The following is a 27871-nucleotide window of genomic DNA, read 5'->3' on the forward strand; positions in this document are numbered from 1 at the left end:
GTCGCTTTGGCCACACAGGGCCAACACCTCTCAAACAGGCCTAGAGACTTATGAAATTTGTTATTATCATCTTATTGTTTTTATTTAACAAGCCTTTCCGAGCTTCCAATCTGTACAGCACATGTGGGGTTATCTCCACTTTTCTCACCGTTCCTCTGGCGGTGCCGCGTTCCTGCCCCTCAGGACGCCCTTGCCCGCCTGGGCCCGGGCGGCTCCGGGGCCGGGGAGCGCTGAGGGCGCGGGGCCGCACTGAGGAGCCCCGGGCCGGGACGCGCTCCGCGGCGCTCCCGGGGCCGTGTTTACCTTCCGGGGCGCCGGGCGGGTTCCGGGGCGGGCGGTGGCTGCCGACCCGGCCGTGGCTGTGCGAGAGAGCGGCGGCTCCGGCGGACGGAGCCCCGCGGGCACCATGAGCGGTGAGTGCGGCCGGGCCGGCCCCTCCGCCCGGGCCCGCCGGGCGCTGTGGGGGCTGGCGCGGGTAGAGGTGCCCGGGGGGCCCGGGCGGGAGTGGCACTGCCCTCGTTCCTCCCCCCGCTGCTCCCTGGTGCCGTGCTGAGGCACGGGACACTTGGGTCTCTTATCTCCACACCCCGTTCCTCGTTCCGGCTCCCCGAAGTGCTGTTTTACCCCGTTTTAAATCCTAAGTCCTGCCCTTGGGCGTGACACTGGCTCACAGCACAAGTGATGCTGGGCTCGGGCATCTCTGTTGCCTCAGCTGTGCAAACTCATAGGAAATACTCCTGAGGAAATAAATGACCAAGAGAAAATAGGAGTTTAAAAAAATTAAAAATATGAGCTCAGGAGCATGCCATCGGGGGGAGAGGTGAGAACCACGGCTTGTGGAGAAAGGGCCCTGTTGCTGTCCCTGTCTGTGTCCCGGTGAGGATGTCTCTGGGTGCGGTAATTTCTGTGGTAGAGGGGAGCGGTGCGGGGGTGTGCTGAATCTTGGGGGTAAATGTGTGCTAAATCCTGAGCTTTTTGAGGTGTTTGTCAAGGAAATATTTGAAGCTCTGCATGAGAATTACGACCCATAAACTACAGGACTGGAGGAAGCAGATCTGCTTGAATGGGCCAGCATGGAGAGTTATTTGTTAGGATAGAAATAAAAATTCTAATAGACTTTTCTTATAGATGCAAAGGATAAGCGGTATTTATTTAATATGTATTAAAACACATTGGCAAGGACTTGTTTGGGGCTTTTTGAGAAGGGAGGTGCTTCAGTAAAAACTTTGGTGGGTCTCTTTGTACATCTTCAGCAATGGAAGTTGCAGACGACACTCTGCACCTGAGGATCGGATCACACATTGATCTCCCCCCCGATGTAATACATGGTGATCTTTGTTGCCAAAGGCAGTGAGAAATAAACTGAGGAGTTAACTGGAGTAACTAAATGCTACCTGTTTTGTGGGGAGCAGACATTTCTGAAAGCGAACTGAAAAATAAAACCTCTTCACTTGTATTTTTCTCTGTTTTGTTCTCACCTTTGTGGTAGGAAGAAAATAGAAGATTTTTGTGGAAGAGATGAGGCAAAAAAAATATTATAATGGGGAAACTGCTTGTGAAAAATGCAAGTAACAGTGAAATCTTTCAAAGCATGGGAAAAGAAAGTTTCTCAAATGTTTCAGATCTTGACACAATATAGACTAAATCCTAATTACAGAATTTTTAAGAGTCATCATTTTCATGTGGAAAACCTCAACCCTTCAAATTCAAACTGGGAATAGCCTTGTGCAAATTTATGCAAATTAGAGCCTAAATCTTCCTAGGAGACTAATGTTTGAGAGCTCTATTTGGATTCTGTGACTCAAAAGGGAAGGTAACACCTCATGTGGCCTAAAGCTTCATCGTGTAGTTATTTTTGCTACCTTTAATATTTTTTTAGGACAACGAAGAGATACATGTTTCTGAGAAAAGAAACATTTCATTACTTAAAATAGAGTAATGCCTAGGGTGACATTAACAGTAGTGGTTCAATTGCATAGTAACCACTCATGTATAGCCCCTGCCAAGAATTGTAGGGTTTTTCCAACAGTTTCGATTAGCAAGGTAACAAAAACCCCCTAATGTTGCACTTTGACAAACATTACTGTTACACAATGCTATACAGTATTTTTCTAGAATAATATAAGTCAAACTGATCAGAACAGAGAAGTATCTGAGATATCACCATCATGCTTGTTTCAGATAAGGGAGATGGCTGATGTTAACCTCTCATCAGTTTTAACTGTATCCTTCTTTTAGTGCCTGTAACAGCACTGCCTGTATGTACTTCTACGCCCAGTTTTAGCCCTTTTAACAGAGGTGTTCCTAAAATATAGAGGGAAGAACTTCTTAGTGGCTATAATTATGGTTAATGTTTATTTTCTTTAGCTACAGTGTATTTCTAGTGGATATGAAGGTAAATTCCTGTTGATGTAAGCCTCACCTTAATATTACTAATGCTGCTTACTAATTGCATACTCATATTTTATTCTACAGTGCTGAGTAGGCTAAACTTTAAAGGCAAATAATACAAGGATACAAGATTTATGTGTTTGTCAAGAATTGGGGGTGTTGTCATTGGTTTAATGACAGTTTCAAAAACTTAAAAATACAACTCGTGGTTGGGGGAGTAGAGCAGTAGAATCATAATAAGGTAGTATAAGGTAGCATTTAGATTAGGTCTGTATTTGTTTTGTTTTAAACTTGTGCCATCAGAACCTGCATTAGAGCAAGCAAAAGGGATTGCAGTCTGAAATATTGCATTCAGGACATAAATGCAAGTTATATAAGAGCAACATGAGATTTATTTATTTTACTTATATGCTGCATGTGGTGCTGAAGAGGGCGTTACCTAGGAAGTACTGGATGAAAATCCAGCTTTCCTTTACTTAGATGCAGTTTGCTGCTGCTGTAGATGTGGATGTTTGTGTCATAGCATGGAGAGAGGTTTGTTTGAAAAATAAGAAAGCATGACCTTGAACAAGAGAAAATGAAGAGGGTCACAGAGGCAGGTGCAGTACCTGAGCCTATTTTAAGCCCTTTTTGACTGAGTAGATGTTGGTGGGAGGAGTCTCTTGAAGTTTCTGAGTTTTTCAACCTTATGTTTTCACAATTATTTTTAGAGTCCCGTATGAACTTCCTTTTTTATGGCAATATTCTAAATACAGCCTTTTTCTGAGTAATGCTGTTTTTATGCATTCTATGTTTTGTATTTGTATGTGTGTTGCTGTAGTTTTTACTGCTATTCTGAATAAGGAGAAGGGTATTTTAGTCAGTTTGGAATACACTCTTAAAGTCAGCTGGAGTTGATCACACTTAATTGGTGCTCTGGTATGAAAAGATGTCTTTTTTTTCCTGAAGACTTAGTTTAGAAAATGAAAATATGGAAGAACTAAATCTTCAATAGAGTTAGTAGAGATGTATTTTTACCTTCCACCTACTGGAAACAAAACCATCACTAAAAAATACCATATTTTCTAGACTTGTTACAAAGAAAAATATACCCCCAGCATGAAAAGAGACGTAACCTAATCTTTCAGTTAAAAAAAAACAAAAACAGACTTAGTGAATATTCTTTTCCTTGTACCTGTAAAATTTCTGTTAAGCAAAAGAATTTAGGATGTGCATTGAATAGAAACTTCAGCTAAGCCCTCAGCAGACACATGACATGGTCTTATAGCCCTGTTCATGGTGAGGGTGATCTGAACTGCTTCAGGAATTATTGGTTGTAATCTCCTGAAGTAATGATTGCTAGTAGTGCAGATTTACAAGTAAAATAAAGAGAAAATACACATTACATTCAGTCTGGTAAAGTTGAGGTTGTTTGGTATCACATGCTTTAGTGGTTTAAGGCATTAATTAGTATAATGAACATCAGTAAGTATTCTGTATTTATGCATTTTTATATTGATCACAGTTTGGAATCTAGTTGCAAACCATTTCTGTTACCAAATAGATACAGAGTCCAAAGAGATGTGAATTTAAAAACTAACATGTATTGCATTTGGAAGACAAACTTGGTCCACCTACTAATATTTTCATTTGATAGATGTTTTTCTGGTCATGAAATTATTAATTTCATGAATTTGTTCTGATGTTATCTCAAGCTATTAATATAAAGAGAAATATTGTGTTGTGCCTCTTGCAGGTATGTGGGTAGTGTAAGACTAAGAGTAATGAGTTTTGAAACAGCAGAGAAAATCTGCAGAGCTGTGTATATTCAGTGTTACTGAGCATGAGAGGCTGCTCTGAAAGTTGAGATTGTTTTCCTTATTTTATGGTGATGTGATTTATTATAAAGCAAATGGATACATAGGCATGTATACATGTCCATTTTGGCAATGTATGCATGGTAAGAACATTGAATATTGTTTAATAAATTGTAATCTCTGAAGGAGCACAGAGTGGAATCATAGGGATTATATGAATTTAGCTTTATCTTCACACTGGCATAACTGGCATAGCTGTTAGGAAGTTAAAACCCATTTGGTGTGGGGTTTGAACCTGGAGTCTTGGACTGGCACTGGACATTGTTTGTGTGCACTGGAGTGCTTGACTAACAGCCTCAGACCTCACACATCACATGTCTGCACACTTTGAGTCAGAGTTCAAAATGGGAAGCACAACTTCTTGGAAATGCCCTGTATCAGCAAAACCAGCATTGAGAAGCTTGCTTAGCAGCTATGTTTGCATGTTTTTCCTGTTGTTTTCATTATTCTGACATACTGTGGGGGTTTTCTTCTGCTTAAGGACTCTATGAAACTATATAGAATATGAATTCTATTAATATACTTATAGATTAATATGAATATATAAAATACATTATATCAGTATAATGAATATTTATATGTTATGTGAGTATACATATTTAAAGGCAGAATCATTTCAACAAATTCTGTTATATCCTGCTGGTTTAAAAGCAAACTGTTTTGAATGGGATTATGAAGATAGGAAATTCTGGGATTTGGACCTCACACTTGGATAGCAAGAGGAAGCGCATATCTTTGATGTCATCTCTCTTTGCTGGTGTGTGGTGTTTGATTTTCAGTGTTGGGAGCAATTTGCTCCTGCAGAGTTTGGATAATTGGCTTTCAATCCATGTGTACATTGGTTCTGTGTTCTTTGAGAGAGAAAGGAGAATAGAATGACTTAAACCCAAGAGAGGTCACAGAGGTTTCTGATGGATGCTTTGAACTTAAGCAGAGAATGAAGAAATTACAGAGGCAATGTAAGTTATCTTAAAGACTAAATTTTACCATATTCATGGGAGTTTATAAAGGATATTCCAAAAAGCAAAGTATTGTGGTATTGTTGAAATAGCTTGAGAAGTTAAAGATTGTCTTGCATAGTTCCTTATATAGTAACAAAATAGATCTTATAGGTGTTAATCAGAAGAACTATGCTGGTGGTTAAATTTTAAGGGATTTACTGTAGCAGTTGCTCTCTGTTCACCTGACTTAAAGCTCTTTCTGCAGTAAGGTTTGACAGTAAGAAGATAGTCCTGGTGTCTCATTCTTGTTTTCCATTCTTTTCTAGTTCTGTGATGCTGTACTACACTGGTAGTAGTGCTAAGAAGCTCTGGGCAAGCTGTGCATCAGTTTGAATAATTATTTTGTATTTGGTACTGGTGAAATGTATCTTCAAAATGTTACTAAAGTAAGAATCAAGATGATATTTGAAACAGTATTGCTGCCTGTTAGAGAAAGGCTACTTGAAACCTCAAAGCATAGTTATACTGCATCATTTTACTTAGAGAAAATACATTAGTTAATTTAGTGGAATAATTGGCATGGGAAGAAAGTTTTCAGGGTCCAAAAGAGAGACATCTGTATTGGCCCAAATGTATTTTAAAAACCAGTATCTTTTAAAATGATATGATTTGGTTGGATTTCAGGTTCACAGACCAACGACACAAAAAGACAATTTCTTCTAGAGCGGCTGCTGGATGCAGTTAAACAGGTGAGAAATCCAACAGACGTTTCTGCACTGGCTTACTCAGAGATGTCACTACTAGCAGGGACTGTCTTTGCTTTCTCTTTAACAAAGAGAAGGAAAAGGAAGAAAAGGAAATGAAGAAATTGTGGCTTTCATAGTACAGCTGAGTTTTTGTCTGCTAGCAAAGAACTACTGTGCAGTATTTATTTAAAATTCTTGTTCTGGACAGGTTATATTTGTAATAGATCTATTTAAAATATATATAATACTATACAATATATATTTGTGTCAATGTGAAGTTCAGCAAATAGAATTTCATAGACTGGAGTCAATTTGAAAGAGCTTGAGAGGTAAAAGTATTCCTCACAAGTAGGCCAGTGAAATGCTTTTTAAAGAGTGGCTCTGTAATTGTAGCACTGTGCTGGGTAGGAGCAATGTTTGGTTTTGTGGGTGCACATTTAAAACTCAAAAGTAGTAATTTCCACACAGTTTTCAGTTTACTGAAGGAGCTGCAGGTGTGTTGCTCTGGCTAGCAAAGATCTGTTTGAACTGCAAGAGCAGCCCATTAGTGTAACATGATGCTCTAGAGCACTTTTTGGATGCAGGCTGTATTTTGCAGTGCTCTATTTTGTGCTGCTTCCTTTTTTGATATGACTTTGTTTCATATGTACAAATAGTGTAGAAAACTGAATTTATTTAGTATAACAAAAAGTTCTAAAAATTTCTTAAAATCTGTTTATTGCAGTGTCAAATACGATTTGGAGGAAGAAAAGAAATTGCTTCAGACTCAGATAGCAGGTAAAATAGTCTGAGAATAACATGCTTAGATTTTGCATCATAATGACATCAAACATATGGCACAAAATATCTGACATGCTCAAAAAATTGCATTGCATGAAAGGTAGGTGATTTGAAGCTGAAATAACATGCTTAACAGCCCCTCTAGTAGGTGAGGGTGATTTCTCAAATTGATTGCCAATTCTTCTGAATGTAACCTGAGCCTCAGCTTTCAATCATTATGATGAGGCTGTGGGTATAAGTAGATTATACTGCCGGCAAATAATGAGATTACTGCATAGGAGGGATCTTTCACTGCTTATAAGATAATGGTTTACTTTACATTTCTTATTCAGAGATCTGGAATAAAGTTGCTGTATAGAAACATAGTTGATTTTCACTATGATTTTTTCATAGTTCCTTTTACATGAGTTCATTAAAAATTCTGTTGCAGAGTGACCTGTTTGTGTGCTCAGTTCGAAGCTGTGTTCCAGCATGGCCTGAGGAGGAGCCGGGGATTGGCACTGACAGCAGCAGCAATCAAACAGGCAGCAGGTTTCTCCAGCAAAACTGAAACAGGTAAGTTGCTTATTGTAGCTCTCCTGTTTTAATTAGTTCTTATGTTGAGTCAAGAGATATAATTTAAAAAAGAAGTTTGAAGCATTGCACCAAACTGCGCATTGTTGGTAGGATACTTTACACTTGATGTGTTGTAGAAGTAGCAGTGAAGATGACTGTTGCTTCTTAGTCTAGTTTAACTTGCATTCCAAGTTTCTCTAGAAGTTGCTGTTAGGAAATCTGCACTTCCTTCTGTTGCATTATGTACAGTGGCAAATTTATTTTGAATTCTGGCAGGGATCAGGGTTGTGTAGTTTTGGTGTTAAGTTTTTAAAACAATGTTTTCATTCTTGACGTTGTCTTACTCAGTTCTTTAAATGCCATATTCTATATATGTCAGATAGGTTTAACTTCTAGTTATTGATGTAATTTTAGAAAAAAAAATTATATTGCTTGTATTGGTTGGGTTGGTTTTTATTACTTTCTCCACATTCAATAAAAGATTCCTTTATTTTTCTCTTCACCATGATGTTTCTCTTTTCTTTAATCAGAACTATCTGATCTAAAAACTGATCAGTTTTTATCAATATTTGAGAAAAGCGCACAGAAAGTGTTTAGTGGAAAAAGATATTCAAATTCAACACTTCTGTTTTCTAAAGTAACATGAATTTGTTATTTACATGTCTACAAATTCTGGAGCTACCTGTTCCTTTGGACCTGCCCTCCAACATTTCACATTAGCAGTAACATAGAGTTCTAAAGAAATCTTTTCCCTTCCATAATATGTTTCTAGTTGAACATATGAACCTGTGGATAAAATACTAGCTTAAATGTGCTTTTAAATGTGAATTCTGTGTAAAAGTGTCAGATCAAATCCTTTAATTTGTGTGGCTTTTTCAATGAAGTGAAAAGTTCTAAGTGCTTAAACAGCCCGAGTTCTGTAGGAATAAATAACTTATTTAACTGGTGGGTTGCACAAGGAGAGTAAATGATTCACCTTTGTTCAAAGTTATATTGTTACCTGTTTGTTTTATAAATTTACATGTAAGTGTATTCAGGTATGAACTTAGTGGTTTTCTTGGTAGAGTGGTTGTCATTATCGCTATTATTAATCCTTAATTCCAGAGCCAGTGTTCTGGTATTATGTGAAAGAAGTGCTGAACAGACACGAGCTGCAGCGCTTCTACTCTCTGAAGGCCATCACGACCGACATCGGCAGAGGCCGGGCTTGGCTGCGCTGTGCTTTGAATGAGCATTCCCTGGAAAGATACGTGCATATGCTGCTTGCAGATAAGAGTCGCCTCAGGTACTGGATCTGTCGCCTTTGTAGTGCAGGAAATGTGCTGACGATGGCTGAAACCCCAGGCAACAACCAAAAGCCACAGCTGTCCTAGTACCCCATATTTATTGCTACGCCTGTCAAGTCACTTAAAATAATTTTTAAAAATTATTGTCAGCCATTAAGGTAGTAACTTGTGCCTATATCAATATGTGAACTCTTCCCTAAATCCCTTCCCTGTTCTTTCAGCTGTTTTCCTCACTGCAGCCTGGACACCACACTTTAAGGTGCCTCTCTCATTCCACTGAAATAGTACACAACTGCAGCCATGTCTGATCTCATTTCTTCAGTGGTAATCGCCTGTTGTCTTTTGGAGATCCTGTAATTGCAGAGCTCCAGCAGTGCAGCAGTGGGGAGCTGCAGCTGCAGAAGTGGTTAGGTAGCAGTTTGTGAACCTTTTGTTACAGTTACTAAGAATAACTTACTACACGTTGTGAAATCCTAAAGTACTTTGGAAGTGCAAAATGCACTTAAGTTCATAAACTGAGTCCTGCCTTTTTCTCATATGGCTTCAGCTTCTTTTCTTTATGAAAACTTGAGGCATTTTCCTTACTTAATCAATAACTGTTGAGCTTGCTCAAACCACTTGATCAAGTCCAGTGGATTCAGCAGAAAGGCATTTTATTCATTTGCATTGATTAATGGATGTAGTGGATAAGATTATTGCCTGAACTGAGTTCATTAGTATCTCCTCTTCATTTCTAGTTTGTTCCAGTCATCTGTAGCTTTCTTGCAAAATAGATTTTGGAGAAATCAAATAAAGACAAATGAAATAAAGAAAAAGGTCTGAAAACCATTAGGAAATTAGTGACTTGGATTGCTGTGTCACCAATTATTCTCATGCTTGTAGCAATACTTGCAGAGTATCAGGATTATCAGCACACTGCATTGTAATGCTATTTCTAAAAAGGTTTATTCCAGAATTTTTAAGACTTAAATGTTACCCAAATTCCAATGGGATTTACAGAATCAGTTTACATCCCCAATTATATGTTTTGGAAACTTTTAAATGAATCTGTCAGAGTTGTTTAATATATAGATTGAGGGTTTTCTTGCTATCTGTTTTGTTGTTTAATTAACTGAATGTTGATAGTAAAAAACCAGCATTCTGCTGCTAGAAAGAACCAGGCTTAGCACAACTAAATTTATGTGTTCACAGTGAAAAAACGTGGTTTTTTACATCCAAATTCATAGTTCACCCTAACTATTTAGGGTAATTGGTGTGGGTTTGGATATTGAAACAGGTCACAGAACCATAGAGTATTAGGATTTGGGTTAGAAAGGACCCTTACAGATTGTGTAATCCAGCCCTTGTGCCATGGGCAGGGACCCTTTCCACCAGAGCAGATTGCTCAAGAAAAAAGGAACATTTTTGTTTTGTTTGTGTTCATGTGTTCTAAGCTTATACAAAACATGTATAGCAATAGGTACAGAGAAATGCTGTGATTGCTAATGCAGTGTAAACCCCCAGACCTTGAGTGGAAAGTGCAGAGCTAAAACTAAAGAAAAAAATACTCTTTAGCATGTCTTTTTAGAACCATCTGAACAGTTATCAATTTCAGAACCTACAAGGAGTTACTGTGACAGAAAATTTCATCCTTTGGGGTGCTCCTACTTATTCTTCAGAGTTTTTTTGTCTTTCAGAAGTGAAGTATATATTACTATAGCATTGCATGTCCTTTTTTCCCCTTTAAATTACAGTGTCTTCTATGAAGACTGGTCTTTTATGATGGATGAGGAACGTTCTAGCATGATCCCTACAATGGCAGCTGGTAAGGCTTTCTCTTCAGTATTGCTGCTCTTGGAAAACTACTGCATTTTAGGGTGTTGCATCTGTTTCTGCTTGTGAGGATTTCTCTAACACACTGTATTTTCTCTAATACACTTTGTTTATGTGGAGAGTGTGTGTCAGAGGCACAGCCATGGTGAGCAGTCAAGGTATTATGCCAATTTATGCTGTGAATTGGTGGATTATTAAAATCCTGCATCTGGCCTTCTTACAACTCAAAAAATTTCCACATAAAATTTTAACTCTTCATCAGTCAAGGCTAACTTAAAACCAGTGCAGTTTAGAGAAGCAAAGTGGTTATTCCTGACTGAAAAAGAGTAATGATGGAATTTTATAGTAAGATCAAAATTACAGGTAAATTCAGATAAGGGAGAGTAAGAGTAAGGAATGATAACAAATAATTTCCTTTTCCAGAGTTCATCCACAGAAGTGATGCATTATTGCCTTTTATACCCCTTTTTTCAGGTACATGGTCACATGCTTCATTCTGCCAGACAGGGTTCTCGGGTATTTTTGCTAATAGAATATAGGAACCAGCAGATAGTAAAGTTGCAGTGAAATGGGTTTAAATAAAAGGTTATAAATAAATGAATTCTCAGTACTTTTTGATTATTTAATGTGCAGCTGAACAGCCATCAAGAAGAATTCAGAACTGATTGCATCAGCTTGAATATAATCTAGAAAGGAATGAATGGTACATGAAAGAATAAGAATTCATGCACTGGGAACTGTGGGAGATTTTTGGGAAAAATGTTTTCCATGTCACAATTTCATTAATCCTTAGCTTCTATGTTCATAACTTGCATGTGCAGTATATGGTGCATTTGTGGTCTCCTTTTCCCCTTTCTTTTTTCTGAAGGTCTGAACTCCATTCTTTTTGCTATCAACATTGATAATAAGGATTTAAATGGGCAGAGCAAATGCACACCCACTGTGTCAGATTTGTTGAAGGAATCCACACAAAATGTAACTTCCTTATTGAAGGAGTCCACTCAGGGTGTCAGCAGCCTCCTGCGGGAGATCACTGCCTCGTCTGCAGTCTCCATTCTCATCAAACCTGAGCAGGACTCTGACCCACTGCCTGTTCTGCCCAGGAATGTCAATGCTGGTAAGCCTCTATCAATGTTAGTGCCATTCAGAAACTTAGGAAATATTCAAGTGCATTTAAATAACTTTTACATTTACTTTTAATGTACTATTGTAGAGCAGAAGTCTTAAAATAAATGCACTGTGCATACAAACCACTTGAGAGGGTAATTAAAAAATATGAAAATGGAAATTTTGGGTATGAATACTGGATGGTAACTGTGTATTTCAGCATTCTTGTATCTCTGTGAGAGGATAGCTAAACTGTTTTATTGGTAGAGCTTTGCTTGTGACCTGAGTTTTAGTTTCTTGTTCACAAAATTATGTTTTGAAGTTTGTGATGTAATGATTTTTCATTTTTAACGTTGTCTTTTGCCACCTTGCAAGTCAGACATAAAGTGACTTATATATTTTGTTAAATATCAGCTGCAAATCTTAGCTTATAATCTGCTTCAAGTAGTGACTGTGTTTACAGTCTGAATTCCTATGCAAAGCAGATAATTGCCTAAATGAAGATTTACTCATACACTCTTTACCTTTAGAGTTCTTAGTGTTCCAACCAGCTTGTATGATGTTAGTACTAACAAAGACCCAAAGTCTTAATCTCTTATTATTTGAAATCAGTCAAGGAAAATTTGATTTTCGTTATATATTTTTTGTTCCAAAATTAACAAAGTAATATTATCTCTGTTTCTGGAAGTTGAGCTAAAAGTTTGTTTTGCTTTGTGAAAGTACAAAACAGCAGGAAGATTTATGTGCTTTTCAATTAAGAAACAAGGTTTGAATTTAGGCAATAAATTGTTTTGGTTATGAGAAAAAAGGACAAACCCCACATGAGAATCTGGTAGGAACAGAAGTTGAGATAAAATCTGTTTTTTATTGGCACTAAAATAGACTTTGTCTTAAAACACAGTTTTTAGAACAAACTTGTGGTAAAGCTTTTGTTGTATAGCACTTAAATGAGATTAAAATTGTATGTGATACTTGATTTGGGATAACTTTGTTAGTACAGAATAGCCTTGCAAGATGAAAGGCAGTAATTGACCATATGGTGCTTGTGACTCCACAACATGATCTACCTGGTGTGTGCAGCACATGTGTATACAGAACATGAAAGGAACAACTTCCAGTGAAATGCCACTTAAAAAAAAATTGAGTTTGTTCAAATGCAATTACATGTGGAACATTAGAGCAAGTCAGATGTTTCCATTGAAGTCTGTGTTCTTTGTTGTAATTCTATTTGCAACCAGAATGGGTTTTAACATCATTTTACAAGTATGTTAGTGTGCTTTGTGGATGTATAACAGCTGGACTTGAATTAAACAAAGCAATTTGGTCCCGGGGTGAGGTGTCTTGGTGAGTGATTTCTGATATTTCTTGGAGTGCTTCAGCTTTGCATTAGCTTCACATGCACATCAGATTCAGAGAGAATAGGTAATAGTGTAAAAATAAGTGCTGTCACTGAATACATCTGGTGTAATCAGAGAGAATTTCACTGTGTTTCTAGACCAAGAGCTAATTAGCTGAAAGCTGACTATTCAATTTTTAGAGAATAGACAAAACTATTTGATTGCAGGTTGTGGATTTTGTTCGTGTTGTGAGTTTGTTTTTTTCAGTTTTTCCTCTGAAAGTGCTTCATATTTTCTCTGTTGTGCAGACCTCCTCTGCATTGTATACTAGGTGTAGTCCATAGGAGGAAGTGACAGGAAGGCTAACCTATTATTTTAAATTTAATTTCATGGGTTTGTAGAACTTTTTGTCCAGTTTCAACTGAATCATGTTATGAATGCATCTCCAGAATATCTTTTAAAATCTGAATTATGTAAGACTTATAAAATAAAGCTGGTAATTAGAGATTTAAAAGCTCATGTGAATGGAACGATAATGAATGCCATGTAGATCTGAGTGGTTTTTTCTTGATTAGAGTAAGTTAGTACATGAGCTCTTTTAAGAAAAAAACATATCTCATATATTATTTCTCTTTTCTAAACTGTGTAAAAACTTTGTATTACTACTAGATTTGAAATACAAAAAAGATCGAAAAAAGAAGAAGAGGGTGACTAATATTATCTCATTTGATGAAGAGGAAGATGAGCAAAACTTGGGGGATTGCACAAAGACTCTGACAGGAGAAAGTTCAGAGGAGAGTGTAGACAGATCTTCAGTTCTTGCATTGTCTTCATCTGAAAGCACTCTGGGAAAAAATCTGAATGGGAGTGAAAGTAACCATTCGTGGAAGAACAATTCAGTATTCATGAATGGAGAGTGTGAATACCAGAAACTGGATGTGAAGAGCATTGATGATGAAGATGCAGATGAGGATGAGCTGTATGGAAAATCATTAGGAAATAAAGGCACAGAGGGTGGAACTGAAGCTTCTGAAAAGTAAGTAATGGTGCAGGAGATAGTGGTAAACTTTCCATGCTTCCCCTCCACCCCTCCCTTTCTTTTATGGCCACTGGAAATTCCTGTGTTGAACTGAACTATAGATTTTCTCTCTTTTTTTTCTCTCCCTATTTCTCCTCCCCCACATTTTTTTTCCACTCTTTTTTTTTCTTTTTACTGTTTAAACAATATGGGCCACTGCAGTGATGATGTTTTGCTTCTAAGTTTCACTGAAACCCCAAATTTTGAGATATCAGAGTTCTTGTTCTCCTTCAAGTTCTCAGTTGTTAAAACTCTGGCACAATATAACCAGGATATAGTTCTGGCCTACTTGATGTTTCCTTATTCTTAGTATGATAGCAGTTCTATTTTGGCTTCACAATAAAAAGGTGTATTTTAAACAGAGTAAGCTTGTTACATCAGAGTGTAGACAGTTCAACAAGGCAGGAAAAAACTGAGAGAGAAAAAATAATTTTAGATACTGATATGCTTTCTTTATTTCTGACAGAAATTCGTTTAGAGAAAAAGGCAAGTGCTGCTTGTCTCCTCTGCTTTGGAATGTTTGGTCTTTAATCAATTAATATATGGCTGACCAAGAAATTGGCAGGCAGATTGAAATAAAGATTTTTCTTGCAGTGGTATCTCTGAAAGAAACATAAGCATTATGAACAGTAATACTGTCTGTATAAATAGATTGGTTTGTTTGTTTGTTTGTTTGTTCTAAATAGGCCTCGTGAAATAGTCACATGCAATTCTCAGATATGCAGTTGGAGTCCTCTGCAGGTCCTGAATGATGACTCAGATGTTCTATTTCCTGTCAGTGCTGTTGGCTCTTACTCCCAAACAGGTGGGCATTTGAATTCACAGAATTCCAGCAACATTTATTCTAACATGGGACAATGGTAAGAAATAACAGGATTGTACAGACACAGCAGTTACTGCACAACTGGGAAAAAAGTTCAATTCAAATTTATTCTAGTTCTGAATCAGAGTTCTCCATTTGAGTAGTTACTTAGTTAGGGGGGAGTTATCAATGTCAAAATAACCCAGAGTTCCATTGGGATTAAGCTGTGGTCTTGTATTTTATTGAAGTTTAGGATAGTTGTATAAAAAGTATCCATATCTGTTTTCTAGATACCTCTAAGCTGCAAGAAGCTCCAAGTGTGTTTGAGAAGTTGAATTCAAATTAATCTTGACAGATTAGAGAGCAGCTGGAAGCAGTTCAATGGAAGCTGTTAATTGTTGAAACACAGCATATAAGGAATGATTGGCTAGGAAATACTTGCTCAGAAAAGGATATGGGAATTGTAGAATGGTTTGGGTTGGAAGGGATCTGCAGAGATTATTTATTCTAAGACTGGCATTCTGAGCTGTGAGCACCAGTTGCCAGCTCACATCTAATTTTTCATGTGCCAGTATCCTCAAATAGTTTTCTGCAGGTTATAAGCTGATAGTGAATTAACAGAGCTGTGTGTGAGCGTCATTTGTAAGTGTAAGCTCCATTGGCTCTTCTTTGGCATCAGCTGCAGCTGTATGCAGTGAGGGACACTTCAAGAATGATGTGAACCATTTGAAGCAAGCAATAACAATCGTTAAAGGAATGGAAAAGAAGGCCTTGTGCGTTTACAATATCTGTATTAGTACCAAAAACAAAAAAAGTGCACCAGCCCTCCCCTTCACCCTGTTGATATTTTTCTAGCTGTTCATATAACGCTGAACTTTGGGTATACCCATTTCAGTGACCATTTAAAAACTTGTCAGTGGTATTCAAATAGTGTTTTAATTGTAGTATATTTCATATTTTTTGTATACACATTATAATATGTTCAAGAGTTTAAATGGATTGTTGATTGAAGGCCTGTGAAAAAGTGTAATTCAGTTGTGTAAGTTCAGTGACAAAAATGTGAATCATAAAATAATGCTGCACTGCCCTCTGCTGCATTTTAAAATATGTACCTCATAAGAAATGCCAGTGGTTAAAAAAAAAGGACATTTTAAATTATTTCTTGTACTGCCATATTTTTTCAATTTACAAAGGAATGGATTTAGAAAACATTGAGTAGTTTGTGGCATTGTGATCTCTTCAATACAAACTAGAAACTGCTGGGGACATCCACAGGTTGGAATCTGGAATACAAGAATCCATTCCTGTCTGTGAGGGGTGTGTGTGGAATGGAACTCACAGTTGCTGTCAGTCAATGTCACAAGGCATCAGAAGCATGAGCTGGGGGTTTGATCTGAAATCCAAAATCAGGAGTGCAAGCCAACACTTAGTTCTGGAGGCAGATGACCAAAAAGGATGTCTGTTCATATCTGTGTGCATCTTATCCATAGCTGTCCCAGGGGCTTACCCTTGCTAAGAAGACACCAAAGCCCCTTGTTTTGTGTTGCTTCATCTCAGAACTGAATGCAGTGCTCAGCCTACTGGAGATGATCAACCGGCCCATTCAGATCCCTTCTGGGCACAGGACAGATATTTTTAGTCCTCCTTCTGTCCCTCTTTGTGGTCTGTCATGCAAGTGAGAGTGATCCAGCATTGGGCTGGTGAAGGGAGTCAGTTGATCAGAGCTAGGAAAGCCCCCCCAACCCCACTGTGTGCTCTCCTGGTCTCACCTCTGAACAGGAGGAGCTGATGGAGGGTGCAGGGAGGGCTGCACTGAGTGCCCATTGCACACCCAAGTGCCCATTGCACACCCAAGTGCCAGCAGTCAGGGACAGGGATACACAGGGATCCAGGCACCCTCTCCTCAGCCACACTGACAGTTTGCTGAGATTGAAAGCTGCCTTAGGCACTTGTTTGCTTGACTCTGGGAGTTGCACTTGTGCTGGATGAATGATGTCAGAAGGAACATGCATTAGCTTATTCTGAGGGCAGTCCAGCCCACTAACAGCCAAGCTCATTATTATAGTGATATTTTTTGTTAAAATATGCTTAATGAGCTCTTGTAAAATACATAGTTTAACCCAATATTTTGGTTTATAGGTTTTAATACCAATAAATAATACATGCACACACACACATATATATATATTTGAGATAGCATAACCTATAGTGTTGTATGTTAATATGTGTTTTCAGTATTAATCTGTTGCAGTGCTCCAGGGATGTGTCAGGGCATATCATATCTCTGGGTAGCTAGAAATGAGAAAGCCTCCATCAAAATGCAGTTGCTTGGAACAAAAATGGATTATGTATTTTAGGAACTAAGCTTCAGTAAACTCTATGGCTTCAAAAAGAATTTTTCTCCTCCATAGACTTTCTGACATAACTTTATTTCTCATTAACTTATTTTCTAGAATTTCTGCTTTTTAAATCTGTTCTATTTAGGATTGTCTTGTAGTATCTTCGTAGCCCTTACAGTGTGAGATGCAGAACACATCAATAAAATATGATTTTTGTTTGTTTCCACCTGAGCTTCCTCCATGACAGGCTCAGTGACGTGGATGTTTTGGTGCCGACAGCTGTGGATCTGTGGACAGATGCACATTATTCATGCTTTTTAAACAATATCTCATCTGTCTGATTCCTGATGGTTGGTACAGGGATGTAAGGAGCCAGGGAAAAGCCGTGGTGCTCTGTTGGGAATACAGAAAGCAATGATGTCTCTGCAAGGTTTCACGTGCTGGGGACTTACCACAAATTCTTCTCCTGCAAGTCACAACCAGATTTGTTGTAAGCATGAGGTGTCATGAGGTGCTTCAACTCTGGGGGCTTGCACAAGTAACTTCAGGAAAAAGTCTCCTTGTGGCTGTGTAACTCTGTACATATCAAGTATAATTTAGGAATTGTGCAATGCTTTATGATTTTTTTTTTCCTAAGAGTCTGGACAATCCTGCTGGCATTCAGGGTCAATTTGCAGAAGCCAGCTTTGGAGACAGAATTAAGTGTTTAAAATCTATAGTAAGTTGAGTGTTTCTGTTTAAAAAGGTAACTATCTAACTTTTGGATTTATGTTTTTTATTTTATTTTTTGAGTAGTGTAACCCAAAGGAAGCTAATGCTTGTGCATTCTGCTTTAGATAACTTGGAGAATGGAGAGGGGCATGAACATGCTGTTCATCCGGTAGAACTGGTTCCCAGGAGATCTGATCTTCCTTACAGGTATGTGCCAAATATGTTTGTCCTGAAAGAACAAAACCTTCACCCTGCAGCTGCCAATTTATTGGTAACTAATGCACTTTGTACTGCAAAACCAACTGCTCATCAGGATACTTCTGCATATGTTTGGAAAGACAAATGTAAAAAACCTACAATTGCCTTTTTTGCATAGTTCATACACTGAACTTTCCTAATTATCTTGAGGAAGTAACTTGCTCATGGCAAATAACACACTTGGCTTCCTGGTTTTGAAAATAGGTTTTATGTTGGTTTTTATGTTATTTTTTTAATGTATTCTCCATGGCCTTTTAATTCTGAATTTTTGTGTGCTTGCTTAAATTAGACTCCCAGGAGATACATTAAAGGATTGTTCAACGTATTTCGATTAAATATGGGTGAATAGGACAACAATTCTAGTTTCTGGAATATTTTTTCTTAAGTTTTGAATTCAGGATTTTGTTTTCATATATTGATTTTCCTGTGCTTTTGTGACTAGAGTGGAAGTCAGTCCTCCAGCTCAAGTGAATACTTTAAGCAGTATGTTGCCTTCAGCCACTGTGCCAGAATCCATGACAATTAGTAAGTACTTCCTTGATGCATCTAGATTGATAGAAATAACTTTGAAAGTCCTGTAACCCTTTCTATTTTTGTTTCAATAAAATCTGCCTAGAGAGTCTTGGAGCACTTAATTTCTGATGTTCTGGTCATCTTATAATAACTGCTCTAAAATGATGTTTGTATTGGCAGGTTATGCTTCATTGCAGCTGATATACCCTTATATTAAATGGAGCTTCAGTAGTTAAGTGAAAAATAATGATTTGATTAACGTCTTTAAGTTTCTACAAGTTCTGAACACATTGAGGCTTAGTTCTGATGTAGTCTTGCTTATTTGGCCTGTTTTCATTAATGGCTGGTCAGAAACAAACAAACCAACCCCACTCCTTCGGTGGTTTTGATATGAAAATCTGCTCCAAACATAAATGTGGACTTTCACAAAAACTTGAGTTAAGATTAAGGGGGAGGACAGTCATGTTTCAGTGGTATTAAAAGCAGAGCTAGACAGGATGAAATAGTCTTTGCCGCAGAGGAAGATTAATAGAAGCACAGGCAGTTTGTTTATCACATATTTGATCTTTTTTCTTTGCATACACTTGTAGAACAAAGACTTAGTTCTTAAACTGAATGTCTAAACATGTAACCCAGTATGTGCTTATGTTCCTCAGTGTACAGAATGTTCTGTAACTGAACTGGCTTTGTTCCTAAAGCTCTTGGGTGTGTGTTTGTTTCTTCTTATAAATTTCAATATGTACAAATTTTAAATTATGACATTTGGGAAGTTAGAAGTGATGCAGCCAAGATTCTTTTCTGCAATTGATTCATGCAATCATCAAAATGAACCAAATCTTCAGATATTCTAATCTCATTTTCTAAAGTTATATCCAAATGCTATATCAGCATCCCTTTGTTAAAGGAGATAAAACAAACATTTTCACTGGGCAGTGTTTCAGGCTCTGGTACTGTCTGCTGACTGAGCTATACAAAGCTGAAAAATCCTTTCTTGCAAAGTATGTCACGAAGTGGCAAACTAGTTTGGGACCTCTAGGACCCATGATTAAAGTGTGGAATGGACTTACTGTTATTAGCTACAGTGATCCTTTGCTCACTTGATATTCTCTGTTAATGTTATCCCTACAGCATCCTTTTGTTGTTACTTATTTCTCAGAGAATTGCACAGGGCCGTTTTCTGGTGCCCCTGCACTCTGTTATTCTGCTGTTTGTAGGGGAGTCAGGTACCAGCAGGGGCCGCCGTTGGTCTCCTTCAGTTGCTCAGTTACTTCCCAGTGTAGGTAAGAGCTATAAAATAGAAAGAAAATCTGGAGGTTTTCAATTCTCAATACTTAGCAATTTGTAAATGAAATGGAAACACAGGATCAACAGAAGTGTGCACACTATCATTAGTTTCCCAGTTCAGAGAAGGCTTTGGTGAAAGGAAGGGTGGGAAGTATATCAAACCCATCTATAAAGCCAGTAGAACACCTAGTAAATAATCATAATTATAATTAAAATTCAGCTGACTATACATTTATAGAATTAGTGATTGCCTTTACAATAGATGATCCTGGGTATGTTGAATAAAAATGCTTTTTTTCAAGTTTGCTGTTATTGGTCGTAGATTCTCTACAGGAGGAATTCAGTGCTATGACAAAGTCAGACACTGAAGCTCTTTCTCTCTGTTGCAATTAGCAGAAGAATTATTAAATGCTGAGGCTTATAGCTTGGTTGCATAGCAACTGATTCTAACACATCAGGCAAGAAAAATGGAATGCAGTAGTGCAGTGAGAAAAGCTGTAAGGTCTCCAGTGACTGGATTTCTGTGTTTCTTACTTTTGGAGACAAAACCTGAAATGGATTTTAAAAAAATTACATTCTTTTTTTGCTTTTGTTCCAGCCTATTAGTATAAGACTGAACTTTTGTTACTTCTTTTGATATGCAGGCTAGTAAGTTAGGAGAAGCTGTAATTTCAAAGTCCTGCCATTTCAAATTATTTTCCTGAATTATGTCCCATGCATTTGTAAGATATTGGTTAACTTAGCCACAGATACATCTCAAAAAATACTAATACCACTCATGAGAAATCCACAGAGCTTTGCTGTTTATGTCAGGCATAATTTGAAAACTGGCCCAGCTTTGCAGATTGTTTTGTCATAACCAAGTTTATAAAGAGTTAAGCTGGTCAGAAATTTTCTATTTATGCATCTACTCTGCTATGTAATTTCAGTTTTTAAAAAAGTTGTCTTTATCTTATTGTACTTGAATCACAAACAACACTGTTTCAGGAGTTGCTATTGGAAGATTGTATTTTCAGCATTGTTTTTCACCAGAACAATCTCTTCTACCAGCACAAGTCTCTCCATTTTGTTTTTGCAATAGAAAAAAGAATAAGTTGCAAAACTTTCATTTTAGAAGGACACTACTTGTGCTCTTCTTTATAAGGTTCTTTTATTATAGTGCTAGTTTTAGGAAGTAATTGGTAATTTAGTTTTTTCATTATCATTTTCTTCAGTTTTTAAAATTGAGCTTGACCACAGAGGTTAGGAAAGGTTGTAACATTGTACAACATTCCATTCTTTTTCATATATTCTTGAGAAATCCCAGAGCTTTTCATGATCACTGAAGAGCTTTACTGAGTAATCAAACCTCCATGTTATATTTTTCTCCTGGTTGTGTCAGTGAATAAGGTGTTTTTGTACTTTCTGTGTCCTCTGAATAGCTCCTGACCTGTTCTGTAGGCCAGTTGGCCCAGGTCAGGGGCAGGTACTCAATTCCTGTGTTTTCTTTGGAAGCACAGCTGTGAAGGGAGGGTGTTTGTATTTCATCAGGGAGAGGAAAGCTGCAGTTTACTTTATACACTTGGTTTTCACCAGGACTCTTCTATGCAGTAGAAGGGCAACACAATTTGTTTCCTGCTAAAATTTGCCCTGTGAATAGTGACATGACAAGATAATATTTACAATGTTTTTGAGCACTAAATTAAGCCTTAAAACACAGTGTTCATGTAGGCAGCTTAGGGAGCATCAGGCTCTTTAAGTCTTTAAAGGTCAGACTTCTGATTTAAGATATAACTAGTCTGCTGGAAGTCTTATTTGTCTCTGAAAATATCTGTGTAAATTTTCACTCATGAAAATAAAAAAAATAAAAATTCCTGTAAACTGTTCCCAGCCCACCCTGATACTCTATCTGCAGGATTGCAGAGGAGGCTGCATGACCTTGTGTACTCTGAGGGATGATTTCACTTACAGCTCATTCTTCACAACAGGTGATTGCAAATCATACTGCTCCAATCTTTGGCTAAATAGCACAAGAGTTGTGAAACTTATGAATTTTCTGGAGGTTGCTGGAAACTGGCAGGTGTTTGTCAAAGCATTATATATTTCATGCTCTGTGACCCTATGAAAGCTTTCTAGAAGCTAGATTTTGCATGAAGTATGGAATGGATTTAAAAAATGTTTTAGAGCAAATACTCACTTCATCAGTAATTAGGCACCACAGATTAATTTCAGCAATGGAAGAATATTGCTAGTGTTCAAAAAGAAGTGAGGTTTAATATGAAAAATATAATTAGTACATTCCTTGATTTTTTTTTTATATTATGTTCTTTTTTTGCTGATAAAGAAGAGTTTGGAATTATTTGTTTGTAGATGAGAACTATTTTTTAAGAAGTTATTGCAAAACTACCTCTTAGGAAAAACTTCACTAGTTATCATCTTTGTCTTTATGGACCTCATGTTATCACTTCACTTTTAGATATGTTGGTATTGAATGCTGTTCCTTAATAACAGTTGTGTATTGCCTTTCATTAATATTACTTTACAGAACATAAATGTCATCAAGCACAAAACAGCACAGAAGTAGGACATAAAGTCTAATATCAAACACTTTTCTGAAGCAGGAATACTTGGCCATCCTCCCACTGTTTTATTAAAAAAAGCAAAGAAAAAAAAAAGAAGGGGGGGAGAAAGATTGAGGTTGCAGAGTTCAGAAGTCAGAAAATGCCAAATTTATGGTTGCTGCTACAACCCTGACATTTTTTTAAATTTATTCCCTTTTCTAACCCACACAATGTATGAGACATAAGACTGCTGGAAAAATTAGGTTATGATCATACACTCATCTTGGAGGCAAGTGTAGCAGACAGACAAAAGCTCATGAACTGGGGATGTTCTGGCAGGTTTCAAGGGAACCTGCTGCAGTGTATGATACTGGATTTCCTTTGCATTCAGCTGACTGCTCTGACATGCTGCTGAAGTTTTTCAGGAAGCGTAAGTGAAAGTAAGAAATTAAAATTTTTGAAAGTTTTAAATATTATACCTGAATAAAATAGGATGGTTTCCTTTTAGTTCTACTCTGTTCCTTGCTTCAAAAGATCATGACATTAAGTTTTTTCTTGGTAAATTTTTGCTCATTTAATTACACTAATAATGTTTTACTTTTTTGTGCTTACTATGCATAGAGAGTGTAGAGGAATGTTGATTATAAACTGTATAGTTCTTGTGTTTGTTTTGAGTAATTTATAGAAAATATGGCTCCTTGATATTCATCAATTCAAGAAGAAACGGCAGAGCTATAGCCATGGAGCAATCTTGCTGGGCTGGACCAGCCTTCTTGGAATTCTGGTCTCTTATCCCAGACTAGTGGTTTATATTGATGCTTTCATCCCACACCTCCACTGGTGCCTGTAAATGAGATAAATTGGCAAGAAATACTGAGTATGAACTGTGTTTGCATTTGTGGTCCTAAATTAAGCATCGATTTTTGCCCTATATGTGATAATGAAATTTGGAATTTCTGCTTTGTTGTTTCTCTATTGTCAATTCCATGACTCTCAGAAAAAGAGGAAGATGGAAATAAAGAAGCAATTTAAAGTCTTCTATTTCAAGAGGCTTTTTTTTCTTCGTCTTCTGTGCAAACCATGGTCTTTAGCAGGATCTTGCTTTTGTGCTCTGCTTGTGTGTGTGTGTGGGAGAGGGGAGTGAGAAAAGATGGAATTTCAGGTCTCAACTCATGTAGAAGATTCTGGATGGAATAAGGAAAAGAAGATTAAGTTATTATGCAAGTTAAGGTTACAGTTTGAATAGGCTGGTAAATTGAAATAATGAAGCCAATTTCTAATAGTTTAGCTGTATAAATGTTAATAAATCAGTACACATTAAAAGACTGAGTACACACAGAGGCAATTGCTGCAAAGTGGGCACCCTGTGCAAGTGCAGAGCTGTGTCTGAGCAGCAACAGCTTTAATTTATTCAGAGTTAGAGACATAACAGCAACTACTTGTTGATTATGCACTATCATATTTTAATGGCACGCTTGAAATATTTAAAATGCCATCGTCTTGATGTGTCCTTGAGGATTCTGAATTCAACATTATGGTTCAAGATTGTTATTTTGTTGTGGAGTGATACTGTACAGAAAGCTTACTGTGGATCCTTTTGCTTGTATTGTTTACTTGTATGATGCTCTAACATTGGATTATTACATTTTCCTCATCCATAGAGCAATTGTTTATTTCACAGATAGGCTGGTGGATTGTGGTCCCTTGTGCTAGTATTTAATAACCAGAAATGTCACTATTTCACTTTTGGTTTTTCTACAAGATTTTTTTTTTTTTAGGGTTGCATTAGATATGCTAAGTTACTGTAGAAAGCTAATTATTCTTTCTATGCTGAATTAATGAAGTACAATCTCCCTCTAATGACCTACTGAAATGTGTCTTGCTAATGTCATTTAGCTCTTAAAGTGTAATATGGGTATTATGGAATGGGCAGAAAACTGATCATCTGCTTTCTCCCTGGCCACAAACTCAGGAATGTTTTGGAAAAAAATCTAGCATGAAGAAATTTTGGTTGGCTGATTTCAAATGATTTCAGAACTCTGCTGAACCCTGCAGTCCTGCAAGGGTGGGATTTAGCTGCAGATTACCAAGGTCAGACTGGAATCATAATGTCTGCAGCTCTGACTGTCAACGTTTGGTTGACAACAAAATCTTTTGCATTTTATCCACTACTAGAGTTTGTCAGACTCCATCTGGCCCATAGGAAAATGTTAATTTTTTTTTAATAGGCAAAAAACTTCTGTAACTGTAGAAAATATTAAGAAAGATACAGGTGAAAGATACTGTGTACTGAAAAGGGGAAAAAAGTTGTTCAATGGCTTTGCTTGCTTGAAGAAATCATGTAATACCAGTTCTGTTAGTATGTTTTCAGTAAAAGCACACTGAAATTTACTGGCATCTGCCTTGAATACTTGCAGAACACAGTTGGCTGATTTATTATATATAAACATTTCACTTAAATGTTGGGAGGGATGGTTTAATATAATTGTGTCCTTTTAGCACTTATAAAATTATTGATTAACGTATGTGAAATTGTTAATGAGATTGTTGGAGCTGACACTTTTCAGTATGGTATTTGGCTGTTCTGGTATCATGTTAAACCTAACCCAAAGGAAATCTTTAAAAATTCTAAAATTCTGTTGGTTGTTTTTTTTTTTATTTTTATTCTTGATTTAATGACAGAAAGTATTTTTATGGTATTTGTAAAAAAATAGAAAGGATTTTATAGGAAAAGATGAGGTTGAGAAATCTCATCATCTTTAGGGCTGAACTTGAGAAACAATGCCATGAGGAAGCAATGACATTATCTCTGCTCCCATCTCCCTCCAGCAGTTATTTCCTGTGTCAGGATTTACAGCCAGGAGAAGAAGCAATTTGGAGAAGCTAAACAAGTAACAGAGTATCTCATTAATAGGCATGTGGTGAAAAGGTGCTTTCTGCCCTACATCTGTGAAAATAAAACAGCTGCAACCACAGGCACACTTGTAAACATTTGTATTAAAGCCAGATGCAGACTAATCTGATTTGATCAATACTTCTGATGTGGTGTTAAATAACTCTACCTTTGAAAGATTGCTCAAATTAGTGATGAGATTAAGAGCATTTTTATGTGCTTTCCTGAATAGCAAATGGTGTTGGCATCATCTTAAGTGTGCTGCCTGTGTACATGACTTCTAGATCTGAAATGAACAAAAATGGACATAGACATTAATCCTTTTTGTTCCTTCTTCTTAGATGAACTTCGTCAAGCTATCGTGGCCATGATGAATAGAAAGGATGAGCTGGAAGAACAGAATAGGTAGTTTGTGTTTTTTAGTCAAGAGGGACTGTAATTAAAAAAACCCCAAACTGTTCTCTAATACAAGCTGTCCTTTCTATAAAGCTATGCATAACAGTTCTGTAACCTTTTTGATGTATATATTATTTTTTCTGTGAAAGGTTAACTTAATTTCTGTTTTTTCCCTTCTGGTGAGGAAGTGATGTAGGATGGCTGACAATGTAATGCTGAAAGTGACTTTCATTTCTGACTGTCTTTGTGTTCACTTGGGGCACAATGATGATGTAAATGTGGAAATGATCAGTTGCTTATATAAAATGCCATCAAACATACTTTGTATTTATTTAGTTTATTGAAACACATAGTTAGATAAATAAAAATACAAATGTATTCAATGCTTTAGTAAGGCTATTTTGGCAATTCATATTTTCCTATAGGTATTTTGGGTTTTTTAAGGCTGAGCTTACCAACAGATCCTATTTTCCTTCCTCCTGCTCTTCCCACTCCCATAATTGCAAGTTATTGCCTCGTTCAGCTTTGTGGGCTTTTTTTGGCAGAAGGACCAGGATGCTTTGGGTTTTACCATTATGCATCATGCTGACCTTTGCTATCTCATCAAGGGCTTTTACACAGAGGTCTGTGGCAGTGCACTTGGCAGAGACAAGAGCCCTGCCTGTCTTGCTATAAATATATTGTTTGTAGATTATTCCCAATGTATGGACTTGCACTGAAGTACTGAAAACAGCTTACCAGCTTTTTAAAAAACCAAATTCTTTCTGCATGCTGATACAGTAGATCCCATAATAAGTTGTGCTTTGGGCTTGTTGACAGGATAGTAATACAAATTAATAGTAAACATTTGCAACAGCTTTTTCCTTGTAGCTTTTCATATCTCTGTATAATCAAATCAGGTAAATTTATTAAATTGAATAATGAAATTTTTGGATGACATCAGTGGTATCACTCCTCTGTGATTTCTGGAGTATACTCTAATTAGCAGTGTGCAGTGTCCTGAAGAGAGGCTGCTGCCTTCTTGCAGATCCCTGAGGAACCTTCTGGATGCAGAGATGGAGCATTCTGCAGCTCTGAGGCAGGAGGTGGAGAACTGCAGGAGGAAGGTGGCAGAGCAGGAGGAGCGACATGCCACCAAAGTCCAGGCCTTGGCACGGTAAGCAGTCCTGAAAATGTCTCAGAAAATAACTGCAGGGCAACAAGGGAATAACAGAGTCTGCATAGAAGGGAAATAATTTTCAAGTAGCTAAGTTTGCAGAACAGAAGTGATTTAGGACTAAAAGTCCCATGGTAAGCAATAGCTGCTGCTAGACATTATCACCAAGTGAGTACCGAGTTCTGAAGCAGTGCAGCTGTTTTTCCCACAGCTCCAGGAAGGTCAGTTGGAACAGGTTTCTCAGGACCACTTCCAGTTAGGCTTTGAATATCTGCACAGATGGAGACTCCTGAGTCCCTCTGGGCAGCACTGTTGGCAGTGACTTGTTGGCAGTGCTGTTCCTCGTGGGGCCCAGGCTGCTCTTGGATTGCTTTGCCACGGAGGGGGTGTTGCAGGCTCATGCTCAGCTGCCTGTCCCCAGGGCTCCCAGATCCTCCTCCACAGAGCTGTTTTCCAGCCCTCCAGCATTGCCTGGCTGTCCTGAGCTATTTCTCCCCAAATGCAGGACTCTCCATTCACCCTTGTTGAACTTCACAGACATTTTCTGAGTCCAGTTCTCCAGCCTGTCCCTGTCCCCCTGGGTGGCAGCACAGCCACACAGTGTTTCTGCTCCTCAGTTTTGTTGTGTATGACCTTGCTGAGGGTGTGCTCTGGCCCAGCATCCAGGTGATGTTAAGGTGTCCAACAGCATTGACCCCAGTATTGAGTTGCCTCCAGCTTGACTTTGTGCTACAGTGACATTGAAAGAATTTTAACCCTCTCCTTGTCTAAATGGGATTCAGCTTCAGAAAGACTTTTGAAGCTAAATGCTGCTGTAATAGTGTGATTTGCTTCTTACAATTCAAAATAAACTCTAGAGTAACCATGATGTGTAAGATCTTGGAGGTGATTCATGTGTATAGTAAACAACAAACAATCCAAGAGTTAAATAATTTGCCTTACCCAGAGAGAGGTGTTTGTTTTCTGCATGCACAAGCAGAGTGTGTTTAGTGTCAATCACAAAGTACCACAGCTGAGATTCCTTTAAGCTTTTTACTGCCTATTTGAAAATGATAAATATAAAGCTTTCTTAAAAATAAAGGTATTTAGG

The 27871-nt window shown here is 37.6% G+C and overlaps 1 protein-coding gene across 1 annotated transcript in view; it reads left to right on the forward strand.

Annotated features, from left to right (window-relative positions):
• Positions 1–320: 320 nt before the first annotated feature.
• Positions 321–27871, forward strand: part of SNX29 (sorting nexin 29) — a 96802-nt gene continuing 69251 nt past the window's right edge. The window contains exons 1-13 of the mRNA XM_030957918.1: positions 321–413; positions 5873–5937; positions 6659–6711; positions 7145–7269; positions 8374–8554; positions 10289–10359; positions 11236–11484; positions 13481–13847; positions 14576–14694; positions 17867–17948; positions 18442–18524; positions 25571–25634; positions 26653–26781. Of these exons, the coding sequence (XP_030813778.1) occupies positions 407–413; positions 5873–5937; positions 6659–6711; positions 7145–7269; positions 8374–8554; positions 10289–10359; positions 11236–11484; positions 13481–13847; positions 14576–14694; positions 17867–17948; positions 18442–18524; positions 25571–25634; positions 26653–26781 (1595 nt within the window). The 5' untranslated portion in view covers positions 321–406. The remainder of the gene's footprint in view (positions 414–5872; positions 5938–6658; positions 6712–7144; positions 7270–8373; positions 8555–10288; positions 10360–11235; positions 11485–13480; positions 13848–14575; positions 14695–17866; positions 17949–18441; positions 18525–25570; positions 25635–26652; positions 26782–27871) is intronic.

The sequence above is a fragment of the Camarhynchus parvulus genome, chromosome 14, assembly GCF_901933205.1.
Source record: "Camarhynchus parvulus chromosome 14, STF_HiC, whole genome shotgun sequence".
Classification (NCBI taxonomy): Eukaryota; Metazoa; Chordata; class Aves; order Passeriformes; family Thraupidae; genus Camarhynchus; species Camarhynchus parvulus.